Source organism: Marmota monax, unplaced genomic scaffold, assembly GCF_021218885.2.
Source record: "Marmota monax isolate L192 unplaced genomic scaffold, Marmota_monax_Labrador192_F-V1.1 WCK01_AAM20220418_F8-fsc00073, whole genome shotgun sequence".
Classification (NCBI taxonomy): Eukaryota; Metazoa; Chordata; class Mammalia; order Rodentia; family Sciuridae; genus Marmota; species Marmota monax.
Genome location: NW_026692846.1, coordinates 1,010,144 through 1,023,982, shown reverse-complemented (window position 1 = coordinate 1,023,982; position 13,839 = coordinate 1,010,144). Strand labels below are relative to the sequence as shown.

The 13,839-nt window shown below is 58.5% G+C and overlaps 1 protein-coding gene across 5 annotated transcripts; it reads right to left on the bottom strand.

The window, feature by feature from the left end:
- Positions 1-747: 747 nt before the first annotated feature.
- Puf60 (poly(U) binding splicing factor 60) lies at positions 748-12,197 on the bottom strand. 5 transcript variants are annotated; one of them, XM_046449118.2, is made up of 12 exons: positions 12,094-12,197; positions 8,390-8,473; positions 6,042-6,137; positions 5,840-5,929; positions 4,921-4,971; positions 2,719-2,880; positions 2,543-2,635; positions 2,191-2,404; positions 1,919-2,109; positions 1,675-1,810; positions 1,277-1,512; positions 748-1,193 (listed from the first exon to the last, which is right to left on the bottom strand). In XM_046449118.2, exons 1-12 carry the CDS (start codon positions 12,193-12,195, stop codon positions 894-896), a joined length of 1,755 nt encoding a protein of 584 aa, XP_046305074.1. In that variant the 5' UTR covers positions 12,196-12,197; the 3' UTR covers positions 748-893. The 5 variants fall into 5 exon arrangements, with proteins under 5 accessions (XP_046305074.1, XP_046305075.1, XP_046305078.1 ...); XM_046449119.2 differs by having other exon boundaries at positions 8,390-8,470; positions 12,094-12,161; XM_046449122.2 differs by lacking the exon at positions 12,094-12,197 and adding an exon at positions 11,303-11,517.
- Positions 12,198-13,839: the final 1,642 nt, after the last annotated feature.

The window sequence follows — 13,839 nt, the reverse complement described above, 5'->3', positions numbered from 1 at the left end:
TCGGCCCGCATGAGCGCCGAGCGCGCGGGCGAGGCGGCGCGCGGGGGGCGGGCCGCCGGGACCCAGACGCGGTGCGGCCGGCGCTGGGCCCGGCCCGCGCTCGGGAAGCGCGGCGCGTTCAGACTGTGGTGACCGCGCGGGCGGGGCCCGGCGACGCTCAGGTTCTCAGGCGGCGACGGCGGCTCCGCATCCCCGCCCCCCGGCCCGCTCAACTCGCCGCCCGCCCGCCCGCAGAGCCGCAGCCGGAACCGCCTCTGCTGCCCGCGACGGCCTGCGACAACCGCCCGGCCGCGCTGCCCGCCGGGAAACCGAGGCCCTCCCTCGCCACCCGGAACTGCAGCCCCCAGAAGGCCCTGCGGCGCCTACGAGGACCCGTAGCGGCAGCACGCACAGCCTGCCGGGACGCTCCGCCCCGCCCAGGCGCGAGACGCGGCGGCGGCCAGACACTTGCACCTGTAGGCCCGACCCCGAGAACCACGAGCGGGGCGGGTAAAAAGGCACTCGTTTCGTCCTTAATTTAAGTGCCTGAGATCGGCGACTAGGCCTCCCCCAGCACTAGGTGCGTGGGCGATGGCGGCAAACCCATTCCCACCGACACAGCACAGCAGGGCGCCCAGCCCGCTTGCACAGGCCAGCCCCCAGCTCCACCGGAAGGCACGCCCTCTCTACTGGAGATTTCTGCCAAGCTAGGGGGATGCACATCCACCCACCCAGGCTGGGTCATGGGACCACCGGACACAGGGATGCTCAGGGCCAGCAGCATCTGCACTTTATGCACACTACAGGTTGGGCTTGGTAGAGCCGAGTGCCTGGTCCCAGGGACACCACTGTTTATCACTATAAAACCCAGAGGAAACAAGGAACAAGTGCAAGTCCAGAAAACTGGCCCAAGGTCACGCAGACAGGTCACTGTTATCAAAACGCTCCTGGTCATACACTTCAGCCACCACCTTGCGGCCAGCGAACCAGCGCCCGTTGAGGGCCTGGATGGCCTTGTGAGTCTCTGAGGCCATGGAAAACTCCACAAAAATCTTTACAATTATTTCTGCATCCTCCTCTTCACCCTGCTTCTCTTGGTAGATGATGACACGGTTGACAGCACCAAACTTGCCACACTCCTCTGTCACCTCTCCTTCCAGGTCATCATCGATGTCCTTGGGATCCACCATGTTGCGGAGAACCATCACTGTGGACTGTGGGGAGGAGACAGCTGAGCACTGTGGCCTGCCTAGATGTTCCCCACCCCTACATCCCGACCCAGGGTCTGTTCACCCACCTCCTGCTTGCGCAGCAGCTTCTGCATGACCATGTGGCGGGCACTGCTGCCAGAGATGCTCATGTGCTCCTGCTCACTTAGCATCTCTGGCCGTTCAGACTCAGGAAACAGCTCCTCCTCTTCCTTCTCCTTCTTGGGCTCCAGGAGACCCAGTGTTGGGGGGCTAGCCAGGATGGGGTTCACCACCCCCACAGAGGGGATGGTGACCGGAATGGGAGGACGGGCCGGGGTCACACCTGCAGCAAAACCAACCAGGTCCAGCAGCTATCCCCACAACCCCCACCTTAGCAGGAAGCAGAGCTGGTCGCCATGGCCAGCCCACCCTGGGCAGGTGAAGGCAGAGAGCCTAGAAATGAGGGGCAGGAATGCCTGGAGAGCCTTGGCCTACTCAGACTCACCTGTGATGACTCCAGGAGCTTGGGCAGCCATGACAGCCTGGGGCAGAGCCCCTAGGGGTTGAGCCAAGGTCAGTGCTGGGGACACCAGTCCAGGTGTTGCCAAGGTACCCAACACAGCTGCTCCAGCCACTGCTTCCTGCAACCCAGAAGGCAACCACACTCAGTCCCCAGTCTGGCTACCTCCACCCAAGACCATATCAAGAGCTGGCTCCCAAATGACTAGAGCACCTGTCCACCCCCTCACCTGAGCTGTGATCTTGGCTGTGGCTGCAGCTGCGGCCACAGCGGCAGCAGGCGGAAGGCCTCCTGGGGTGGCAGGTGTTAGCAGGGGCATGGGGGGTGTGACAGCCTTGCCCACCCGCAAGTACTGGCCACCCAGATCAAAGAGGTTCATGGAGGACACAGCATCCTGGGACGACTGGGCCTTCTCGTACTCTGCAGGGCAGGAGCAGCAGTGAGGAGGGCCAGTCCCAGCACCAGGTGGGCCCCCACCTCTCCTCAGCACCCCCAGCTCACCAATGAAGCCGTAGCCCTTGTGCTTGCCAGTTGTGGGGTCCCGGGCTAGTGTGCAAGACTTGATCTTGCCAAAGGCCTCAAACACACTCTTGATGTCATCATCCGAGAGGTCCTGGTGCACGGAGGCCACGTAGATACGGTTGAAGGCCCGTGCCTCCTCAGCCAGCTGGTCGATGATGGGCTGGGCCTGCCCTATGTTGCTGGGCCTACCCACCTGGGGAAGGGGAAGGGACCGAGAGCACCTGTCAGACTTAGTCACAGCAGGCTTCTGTGAGGTTGCTCGACACATCTGGGAGACTAGACAGAACATTCTCAAGGCCCAAAAGCCCAACACCTGCACCCACACCCTCACCTTGATGTTCCTGCCTCCCAGCATCACTGAGTTCATCTGCTCCAAGGCCAGCTGTGCAGCTTCTGGGACTTCATATTCCACAAAGGCAAAGCCCTAGACACAGGAAACCCTATCAGGCTTGGAAGAACCCCAAGGAGGGTAGGCCAAGGCAACTGGGGTAGACCTAGTCTGCTCACCTTGTGCTTCATAGTGACAGAATCCCAGGACATGTCAATGCTTTTGATGGGGCCAAAAGGGGCAAAGGCCTGGCGAATGGTGTCCTCCCCTAGCTCATAGTAGATGGAGCCCACGTAGACCCGGCACATGATGGCCAGTGCCCGCTGCCGCTGAGCTGCCATCTATAGCAGAACAGAAGGAGAGAGCGCCACTGGCTTGTCAGGGAGGCAGGCAAGGGGCTTAGCAGCCCTCTCCCCTCCTGGCCCACCCACCTGCCCCATGAACTCTGCGGTGGGGAGTGATCCCCACCCAGCAGCAAGATGCAGGCTTGGCCCCTAAAGTCAGGGCACAGGGGTCAGCAGGACCCCACCCTGAAGAAGGCCAGGCCCAACAGCAGTACACAGACGAGCCCAGCCCGCCCAGTCCCAGGCAGACTGCAGCTGCAAAACTGACTGGTGGCCAGGAGGCAGGGCTCTGCGCCCTCCCACCACGCTCACCCTCCAGTCCCAGGGTCAGGTACCCCGGGCCGGGCTGGGAGATCCTCCCACCTTCCCAGCCAAGTACTGCAACAGAAAAGGGAAGGAGGAGTCATCCAAGCTGGAGGGACTGGCTGGCATGGAGGCCAGAAGAGAGGGTGACAGAAGACGGGGCAGCCACTGCCCAGAAGAAACCCCAGGGGAGTTCAGGAGCCCAGACGGGGGCTCCCTGGAGAGAACGAGGAATAGTCGCTCGTGCGGGACCAACTCAGGCAGGGGCTCAGTGACCTATACTCTTCCCATCCCAACGCCCCGCTCCCCTCTAAAAAGAGCTGCTAGAGCCTACGCCTGGAGCCACAAGAGCACAGGCAAGAGCCACTGGCCTGGTCCCCAGAAGTGTCATGAGGCAGCGGAGAACCCAACTGAGAAACCTTGGGGCTCCCTGGAGCTGGGAAACTGGCAAGCCTTGGTTGTGGGCTGGGCCACTGCGTTGAGGAACCTCCCTGAACCCTCAAGAATGGGGATCTCTCCCCTGCCACCTCACAGCTGTGCCAGGCAGGGAGTTCCAGAGCCAAGCACTGTGGGCCACAGGAAGACACGCCCCAGGACCCTGCCTGAACACGAACAAGGGCTCCCCTGGCCCTTGTGAAGGTTCCCAGCAGAGACCAGTTTACTCCTATCTGTGTCAAAAAGCCTGGCACAGGCCTGGCCCCTCCCTTAGAGTCTAGCTGCCCAACACAGACTCCCCATGGTTGGGACGACCTTCCCTCAAACTAGGAAGTCTCTGAAAACTTGACTCTTCCCTCCTCAAACTGGGTTCCCTAACAAATAGGCCCCAGGCTTCCGCTTACATCAAGATGAAGCCCCATCTGTCCCTCAGGCCTATGTTCCCCAAGAAAGGGCCATGCCTCCCCTTCAAGGTGGGACTCCCCATCTACAGGTGGGCAAACAGCTTTCTCCCTGACCACAACCCCCATAGCCCAGGTGTCTTCAGAGGGTCGACAGCTGCCTTTCTGACACACAGTGTCTCCCCAATGAGGGAAGCTCGCTCAGGATTGGCCCAAGTCCTCCAAATGGCCCCCAGAGAAAGGGCCATATCTCCCCCTCAGGATCCTCCCCAGGATGGTGTCTGGCCGCCTCAGACTGCCTGTGGGGCAGGAAAAGACTCTGCTTGCTGCAGCCCCGCAGCTATGGCCTCTGCCTCCTCCTTGGCCTCTAGACCTTGCTGACAGCCCAGGCCCATGGCCCAAATCTTTGCCCTTCCCTTTCTCACTCACTCATCCCCCCACCCCCCACCTCCCCTCCGTCCTCCCTCCAGGGTCTGATGGGGCCACAAGTTAGGACCCCTCTCTCCTCAGGGTCTTCAGCCCAACCCAAGAGCCTTAGGCAGCCTGGAGACTGGCGACCTGGTGGCCCGTGGTGCACCCTGCGTGGGGCAGCAGGGCACAGACGAGCCTGGCACCGGCAGCTACCCTCCCTGGCTGGCTGCCGCGGCTGCCCTCTGCAGTTACCTGGCCGGTTAGTTTTAAGGCGGGCCCTCAGAGCAGATGGAGGCCTCCCCAGGGGCGGTCCCGGGGTGGGTGCCCACACCACTGGCCCCGCCATGCCTGGCGCTCTGCTGTGCTCGTCCAGAGCTGACGGGCAGGGCCGGCCAGGGGAGCAAGGTCCCCAGCAGTGGGCTGCACTGCCCCCCTCTAGCCCTGACTAAGGACATGAGCCCCGGAAGAAGTGAGCATTTCTATTGACCGATTGCAAAGGTGAGAGAGGATCTCCAAAGCCCATTGTCACTGCTGCCATCTGAAAGACAGTAAAGACAGAGTTCAGTCTGTTGGAGCCGAGCAGTCTCCCGCTCTCGTCAACACCTCACGCAGACAGCGGCCAGGCCCGGAGTCCCCGCCCTGCCAGGGAGGCCCGCCTGCCTTCCCACACTGCAACGGCACCTGCCCAGGGGGGCCGCAGAGCCCCAGGTGCCCTGCCCTGCAGACTTTGCAGCAGGACTGGCCAGGGCAGAAGGAAGGGAGGGAGGGAGGAGAGGGACTGATGGAGCACGGTGAACAGCCAGGACATCTCCTGGCAGCGTGAATGTCTGAGGACTGGCCTGGGCAGGGGGAGGGCACAAGGCCCAGGAACCTACTGGCCCCACACAGAAAGCACAGCCTCTAGTCTAGAGCATGGCCCAGTGAGGCACCCCTAGACTGTCCCCTCAGTCCTGGGTCCCAGCCCAGGTGGTCTGGATGCAGAAGGGTGGGGCCTGACCATGGGGGTAGGGAGGACATACCCTACACAGTGCCACTATAGCTGTGCACAGCCTGGGGGACAAGGGTGTGGGGGAGACCCCAAGGGTGAATGGGGCAGAGCTACAGAGAAGGAGCAGGGAGGCAGGTGAGAAGGGGCCATAGTGAGCAACAGGCAGAAAAGCTGGGCCGCTGGAGCCTCAGGGAGGACCCTGGGATCTTGAGAATGAGTCCTTGAGAGTATGAGAATCATAACACCTTTAGGGGATGGCCACAGGCACAGGAGGAGGAAGAGAAGGAGGAGGAGGAGATGGTGTAGGTGATGGGGAGGGGCAGTGGAGGCCTCCTGGCCCAGGCTGGGCAGGACAGCCTCCAGCAGAGCCAGCCCCCGAGACAGTGAAGTGGGGTGGAGGGAGAGTGGTGGGGCTCACCTGCAGGTTGGTGAGCTGCTGCTGCTGGTGTGCGATGGTCTGCTTCACCAGCACGCTCTTGATGCTCTGCTCCATGGCATACTTCTTGGCCTGCGAGAGACAGCAGTGAGGAGCACTGGGGGGCCCGCCCGCAGGGAGATGGTGTGCCCCCACTCACCCAGCTCAGCAGCCATGCCCACAGGCTCTGGAGGAAGGTGCTCACCTTCTGGAGGGCCTCCTGCTGCTCAGGCGTCAGGGGAGGCAGCCCCAGCTTGGCGGCTGTGCTCTGTCCATTCTCCATCTTGATGGAATCTGTGCCCTAGAAGGTGAAGCAAGGGAGTCATGTAGCAGCAGGCTCAGGTCTCCCTTGTGTGGTCCCAGAAACCCCACCCTCCATCTCCCCAGCCTCTTCCCAGGGAGGGACCAGCCCAAAACCAGGCTGTCTACTGACTGCGTGGATATAGGACCCCCTTCTAACTCTGCTGTCCCCATCCTAGGCCTTTCTCCCCCAGGACCCATGGGTGGAACATAGACTGAGGCAAGTGGGTACTCTGGGGGCCCTGGCACCATCCTGAAGCAGTTAAGGGGCCCAGACCACAGAAGACTCCTTAGGAGCTACCCAGGCAGGTAGGGGGTGATAGGAAAGGAGCCAGCCCTCGTTGCCAGACTGCTCCCAGAGCTTCCACCCCACCTCCTGCAGGGGATCCAGGCTAGCTGTTTTCCAGGGAAGGAGGAGTAGGGCTGGTATTTTCAGGGCATTCAGGGACTCCTTACTCCTATGCCACCTGGCATCCTGGCCTCTTAAGATTGTTCACAGCCCCTGTTATGGACACAGACACAGCTTCGAGTTCCAGGGGCCGGCCAAGGAGCAAGTACAGACAAAGGGCCTCCTTCCTGACAATGTCCATCCTTGGCCCTACAGACAAGGCCCTGTGCACACATCACAGAGTCTAAGCACTCCCAGGCCACATGAGCCCTAAGGGGGCTCCAGCCTGCCTCTATCAGACTTCACGATGTGCTAAGCCCCCTGGGAGAACCAGGAACAGAGCAACCCCAGGGAGACAGCACCCAGCCAACCACGTCAACAAACCAGGAGGCACTTGGGCAGGGGTGGGCTCGCCACAGCAGGCTGCGAACCTAAGTGGATTATGTTTAGGGTCATGTTTACATTCCTTTTGTCTAATCCACTTCCAGGTTTTTGCAGGGGGACACAGCCATCCAAGCAGGGAGAGAAGCCCAGCACTAGAGCCAGCAGAGCGGGGGTGGTGGGATGGAGGGTGGACAGAGCCTGCCTGCCTGCCTACCAACTCAAAAGACCAACACCCTTCCCGGCTTCCAGACACAGCCTTGAGAGGGAAAGAGAGGAAAGAATCCAGACCATGAGTGGGAGCAACGGCTGGGGATCAAAGAAAGCCAGCAGGGTTCAGCTGACCCAAACTCTAAGACCCCCATCCTGGACTCCTGAGTGCGGGGTTTCTAGCCCAAGGTCAAAAGGTAAGAAGGCTAGAAGGCCTTCCTGGGCAACCAGAACTGCAAGCAGGCCCCAAGATATAGCAAGGTCTGGCAGTGGGTGAGCTGCAGTATGGCTCATACTAGGCCTTTCTTTGCCCTCCCAGCTGGCCCCAAGCCCATTCCTCCTTAGTGGGAGAGGGCCCAAGCAGAAGCTGGAATGCTAGAGCAGGCTGTCACCATGGAAATCAATGCCAGTTCCCCTCACCCCCTAGAAACTTTTCAATCTCCTCTTTGTCTTGGTGAACAAAAGGCCCTTCTCCCACCCACCAATGGCTGCTGGACAGCAGCTGGGGTTGGAGCTTCAGACCCAAAGCTTCCCAGGGTCTAGGTGACACACCACACCCCTGTCCCACTCCTGAGGGTGCCTGGGGGCCAGGAGGAGGGACTAGGCCCAAGAGGCCTGCCAGAACCCTCTGGTGGCAGGTACAGCCACAGACAGGCACAAAGAAAACTGTCACCCAGTGACAACAGAGCCCAGCTCCACTTCCCAGAGGGCTTGCTCCCATGGGCCATTTTACTAGAGCAGGACAAGACCTGTTTCACCCACCCTGAGCCTGGGATGCAGAGAAGGTGGGGGCTGGATTCCCACACTTGTGCTTTGACTTTGTATGTTGTTTTGTTGTCTAAATAAAAACAAAACTAAAATGAAAATCTGTACTTCTGGCTCTAAACAAAACATTGCCTGTCTTGCAACAGAAAGTCTACCCCCTTCTGCACCAAGTTGGCAGCAAGGAGCAAGCACAGCTAAAGTGCAGTACCCAATGCCCCTGCCCAGCCAGCCCACTGCCAGGCCCTGACCAGGGCTTGAGGCAGGAGAGACCCATAGGAGAGAAGCCAGGCCAGAAATAGGGTGGGGAGGGATCAGGAGAGGCTCAGGGATGGGCCACAGTCTTGCAGACGATGTCTGCTCAGAAGGCAGGGAAGGATCCCTGGGCTTCTCCCCACCTGCCCTAGCCAGGCCTCTCTGGCCCCAGGGACATGCAGGCAGGCGGGTAGGCGGGCAGGCAGGCGGGCGGGCAGACAGGTGTGCCTGAGGGAGAGGATGCTTGAGATCAGTACCTGTGGAGGTTTCCATTTGTCTCCCGCTGCCACCACTGCCGCCGCTGCTGGCTCGGACCCCCCTCCTTGTTGGCCATTGACCTGCTGCAGGCAGGAAGGAGATGCTGTAACTGAAAGTCACACTCTACCAGGCCCTCTCCTCTTCCCAAGTGAAGGGCTGAGCAAGGAAGGCTATTCAAGGGCACAGGAAGGGTCCAGCTTCAGCTGGGCCCCTGAATAGTCCCAGAACTACCCCCACTTACACTGCCCACTCCTCAACCCATGATCACACCAACAGCTGCCCAGGGCAGACCTGAATGGCAGCAAGTCCCCACGAACGGACAGGGAGGAAAAAGGTAGAGAGCAAGTGGTGCTCCTGTCCCATGCCAAAGAAAGCTACCCTCTCCTGCTGACAGACTGGGCCAGGCTGGAAGACAAGGTGACTACCTTCCTCCTGAGGCAGCAGCCTGTACACATGTGGACAGCCCTCAGCTTAGCATCAGTCTCCTGGTCCTTTCACAGGCTCTGGTCAAGCCCAAGCCTCCCTCCCCAACAGCACACTGTCCAAGGGCAACTGGGAGCTTGGACCCACACCCAGAGAGAACAGCAACTGCCATGTCCTATGGGATGGCAAGGGCAGACAGGAGGTGGGCAGTATTGTGGGGATGGAAGAACTTGGTAATGAGCCTTCACATGTTCTTAGAGGCTGTGCAGCAGGAACAAGGTAGAATGCACCCCTCCCTGATCCCTGCTCAAGAACAAGAAGGGATGGCTATGCCCACCCTGGAACCATGCATAGACAGAACCAGAGGCCAGTTGACTCATCCAAGGCACACTACTCAGATCCTCAGGCTTCTAAAGGTGTGGGAAGAACACAGCTGGCCCACTGGGGAGACCTGGCCAAGGGGCCCCAACACTTTGGCCAACCTAGCCCCACACCCCACCTTGCCTGGAACTGCTTCAGATGCTCCACTGACCAGCTCAGTCCCACTGCTGCTCAGAAACAGCACCCCAGAGAACCAAAAGAAAGAGGGCCCTCTGACATTCCCCCCCACAGAGCAGAGGCTGTTTCTGCAGGTGCAGCCAGAGACATCTGTAAACAGGTAAACCTGGGCACTGTAAAACTTCCCACTCCCCCAAATTACACCAACCAGTGTGGACAAGGACACTGCGGAGAGCAGGACACAGCTCACATGAGACTTCCTGGAAAAATTCAGTCCAGTGGGAGATATTCCACAGGACATCCCACCCTGTTCACCCCATTCATGGAAGAATGAAGCTTTTAATCATATTGAATCCAGAGTTCTATTCTAACCAATCACTAAAAAAAGTGTGAAGAAAATTGTCACTTATCATCGTATCTAGTCATATGCTGTCACCCTCTGGCAATGAAAATGGCATGCTTTGAAGACGTAATGTTCCCCAGCACCAGGCAACAGTACCTCGAGGGACAGGAAGTCCCCTCTTTGGGGTGCAAACACCAGTTCTGCCCAGAACAAACTATTTCCATTATAGTTTAAAAAAAATTTAAGTGACTTAGGACAAATAACATAATGTATCTAGGCCTTAGGTCCTAGTTGTAAAGGGGAATGTTCTCTTCTAGGGTTGCCATGAAGATTTACTGAGTCTCTCTGAAATGAAGTATTTTAGGTAGCCAGTCCCTGCACATGGAAAGAAAGCCACAGGATGCAGCAATTAGCATTGTTAACAGTATCAGGGTCAGACCCCTAGAGTGGGGCTGGCTAGAGAAGGCTATCTGCCATCTATTCAGGTCCCTTCATATGGAACCATGCTTCTCACTATGTGACAAGACTCAGTGCTGAGCACCACAACAGGGGAGAGAAAAACAACTCCTCTGGAGTCTCGTGGTCAGGTGCTGACAAACAACATGCAGTTGACATCTAAGATGATTTCTGTAGTAAGGAACACTAAGAAAAAAAAATAAAAACACAAGATGAAAAGTGTGAGGCATATTAAGCTATAGCAGCCAAGGAGGGCCTTTGTGAGAAGATGACTGTTCATGGGGAAGCGAGAAAAAACCCAAGGTGATGAACCCCAAGTTGAAGCAGGTCTGGCAGCAGAGAAGGGAAGATTGAAACAATAAGTCAGACAATGCAATAAAAATGAGCCTTGTTGGAAAGGGGCTGCTGACCTGTTTCTGCAACACAAGGCAGCAGAAAGTCCAAAGAGATGAGACTCTTCTGCATCCTTCCCTACCCCAACTGTATCAGCCCATTTCAGCAACTCCATTCGCCCTCCCACAAAAGCTGAAGCACCATGACAGTGAGAACAGGCTCTCACTGTGCCTAGCCTGCACAGCGGGGAATGGGGGTGCAGCTCAGTGGAAGAGTGGGCTTAAAGGCCCTGAGTTCAATCATCTACACCAAACACACACACACAGACACACACACACACAAATACAAGATTAAAAGAGAAACGTTGTCAGACCTCCAGAGCTTGCTGTCGCAAGCCTGGGAGATTTCAAGGGCAACAAACACCCCACTGAAAACCCCAGTTTGCTGCCCATGTCCATCTCAACAATGACACTACCTGTCTCCCATTGCACCATAATAGAGCTGAACCCCAGCTCACCCCGAAGTCCCCCTGAGCTGAGCCATTCACTCTCTTACACCTTCCCAGGTATCTAATCCTTGTCTCAGAGCCTCCCTCTCCTTTGCCATCAACTTGCACTGCTGCCCAAGGACAAGCATCAAGTCCTCAGCCCTCTGGCTTCATTTGTTCATATGGCTTCAAGAAACAGCAAGGCAGGGTAGAAAGTTATCCATGATGTAAGGTTCACACACTGGGTTGTACCTCACACGCTGAGGCATCCTACAATTTCTGCCCCAACTTTCAGCTCAGAGCCTGTCAACGGCAGCCCCCCCTGCACTCCCTGATCTTATGGATCCGACCAAGGTGCCTCCTCAAACAGACCTTAGCCCATCCCTCCGGGTGTAGGCTGGGGGAGAATAGCAGGTAACAAAGGGGTGAAGTGCAGAGGGAAAGGGTCCAGGAGCGGAGGGCAGCTTAGGCCAAGTGGGAAGGACGGGCGGCGGTGTCGGTGTTGTGCACAGGGCTCTCCCTCTACACTAACGCTTCCTGCACCCTCTGCGCCGGCGGAGGCGGGCAGAGCGGAGCAGGGAGGGGCTCCTCTGAGCGCCCACGCAACCTGAGCACACTCCCTCGGCCGCCCAGCACCAGGCACCGGGAGGGTAGGCGGTCACTGGTGCCACCAGACCGCGGACCGAGGCGGTGACTGCCTCTGCCTGGTTCCTCACTGCGCTCCAAAGACTCCCACAGAGCGTGGGACAGAGCGACTGCCCGGAGACGTGCGACGAGGGAGGACGTCCTCCTCGGCCGCGCTTCCTTGCAGAGCACCGGCGGAAGCCGAGGCCCGTCCTCCCGCTCCACCGCGCCGGGGCGCACTCCGGGAGCGGACGCCGGGACCGTGGGCGCACTGCGCGCCAGCGACCCTAGGCCGGTGCCGGGCCGGCCCACCAGCCGCGCCGCCGGAAGCTGGAGTCCACGGGCCGGAAGCTGCAGCCGCGGGCCCGCCGCTGGCGCGCGCCCGCCCCGCCCCCGCCCCGCGCGCCCCACGGCTGCAGGGGCTCCGCGCGGGGCCCGGGGAGACCGCCGCGTCTCCGGGGGCCCTCCGCGCACTGGCCGGGCAGAAGACCCGCTCCCAACAGTCGAGGGCCGCCCGCGGCCGTGGGGGGCTCACTTACGAGAGCTATGGTCGCCGTCGCCATCTTGCGTCCGTCGCGGCCGCCGCGCGCGCCACACGCTCCCGCTTCTTCCGCAGTCTCGCGCGATCTGGGCGCCGGCATAGAAACTCTCGCGATAACGACTTTGTGCCTGCGACGTGGAGGGAGGAACGCGCTTCCGGGAGGCGAGGAACAGTGAGCGCCTCGAGACGGGCGGGGCTCACTGGAGGAGCGGGCGGGGAGAGGCGGTCCGCTGCGCGCAGGCTTGCGTCACGCCCAGCTCCGCCACTCACCCTCTGCCGGCTGCAAACTGCACCAGACGTCCGCTTACTCTCCGTGAGGTGGCGGGGAAAAGAGCGGTCCGTCCACCCCCGGGCCGAGGGAGTCTGCGTGGACAGCTGAGACCGCACTGGTTTTGAGAAGCATCGTTTTGCATTGTAACATCTCCGAAGTCAGGAGACTCCGTTTAATTGTCAGCCTGTTTTCCTTACTAGTGATTTGAATGGGTGCTTTGCTTCCTAGATGGAATGACATGCAGTCGGTGGCCCTGCATTCCAGAAGATGGCTCAGGAGCCTATCCTGTAGGAACAGTATGCAAGGAGGTTCCAGTAAGCCCTGAGCTACGTTTAAAGGTGCCCACGTGTCCATCTGTACTGTGTGAAGAGCTCGCCTGACATTTGCCATAGGCTGTACTCAGTCCCAAAACCTCAACTCAGTTATATACCTGGAAGAAACCACTTCTGTAAATTCAGGCATCTTCAGCTATCTAAGGCAACAAAGTGTCTTCCCTGGCTAAGGTCTCTTACCAACCTTGGAAAATTTTAGAATTGAATATAGACACCTGTAGTAAAATATGGCAGAATAATTTCCTCCCCTCCCTCCTGAAACCCCTCTAAAATGACAGAAAAGTAGCGTTAAAAAGGCAAATAACACGAGGGTAAGGGTGTGGGACGCCGAGCTGGGGAAGGGTGGAAGCAGAGCTACTTTAGCAGACTGGATTGTGGATGTCAGTATCTGAGAAGAATCCAGGCCTCCGTCCCTACCTCCAGGGCTTACAGGTACTTTGGGGCTCCAGGAGAGGGGCACTGAGGCCTGGCCCTGTTCTGAAAGTGGGGCAGTGAGACTCCTGCCCTTTCCCCTACCTCCTCTACCCTCCTTTTCAAAGCTTGGCCTCCCCACATGTGGCACCAGCCTCCACAGACTCTTCTTTCTGCAGCAGCTCAAAAGAAAAGATTAGCAGCTGGGGTGTCTAGTAGAATGCCAGCCAGACGCCTGGCCTCCAAGTTCACCAGATAACAAGCCCCAGGCACGAAGGATACCTTACTCTTAAATGCAACTGGCCAGTCCAGAATCACAGCATTTGAGGATGAGGAGAGGAGCAGAGGAAGAAAGCGAAGCTCAGACATCCTCAGAGATGTCACATCCAAAAACCAAGAACCCATAATCTTCTATGCATCCTCTCCCAGGTTTTCTGTGGAGGAAGATTAATCAAACGAGAGAGAGAGAGAGAGACAGAGAGAGAGATTCCAAATGAAAAAATGTGAGAGGGGCCTGGTGGCACACGCCTATAATCCCAGCAGCTTGGGAGGCTGAGGCAAGAGGATTGCGAGTTCAAAGACAGCTTCAGCAACAACGAGGTGCTTAGACCTTGTCTCTAAATAAAATTTAAAAGGGGGGGGGGTGCTAAGGATTTGGCTTAATAGTTGAGTGCCCATGAGTTCAATCCTTGGTACATGCCCCCCCCCCCCGAAAAAAGAGAAATGTGAA

Excerpts from the sequence above, each read along its gene's own strand:
- Puf60 (XM_046449118.2), bottom strand. The coding sequence starts at position 12,195 with ATGCCGGCGCCCAGATCGCGCGAGACTGCGGAAGAAGCGGGAGCGTGT. Across the intron at positions 6,138-8,389 it reads ACAAATGGAAACCTCCACAG|GGCACAGATTCCATCAAGAT; the intron begins GTACTGATCTCA and ends TTCACCTTCTAG. Across the intron at positions 2,405-2,542 it reads TGGGAGGCAGGAACATCAAG|GTGGGTAGGCCCAGCAACAT; the intron begins GTGAGGGTGTGG and ends CCCCTTCCCCAG.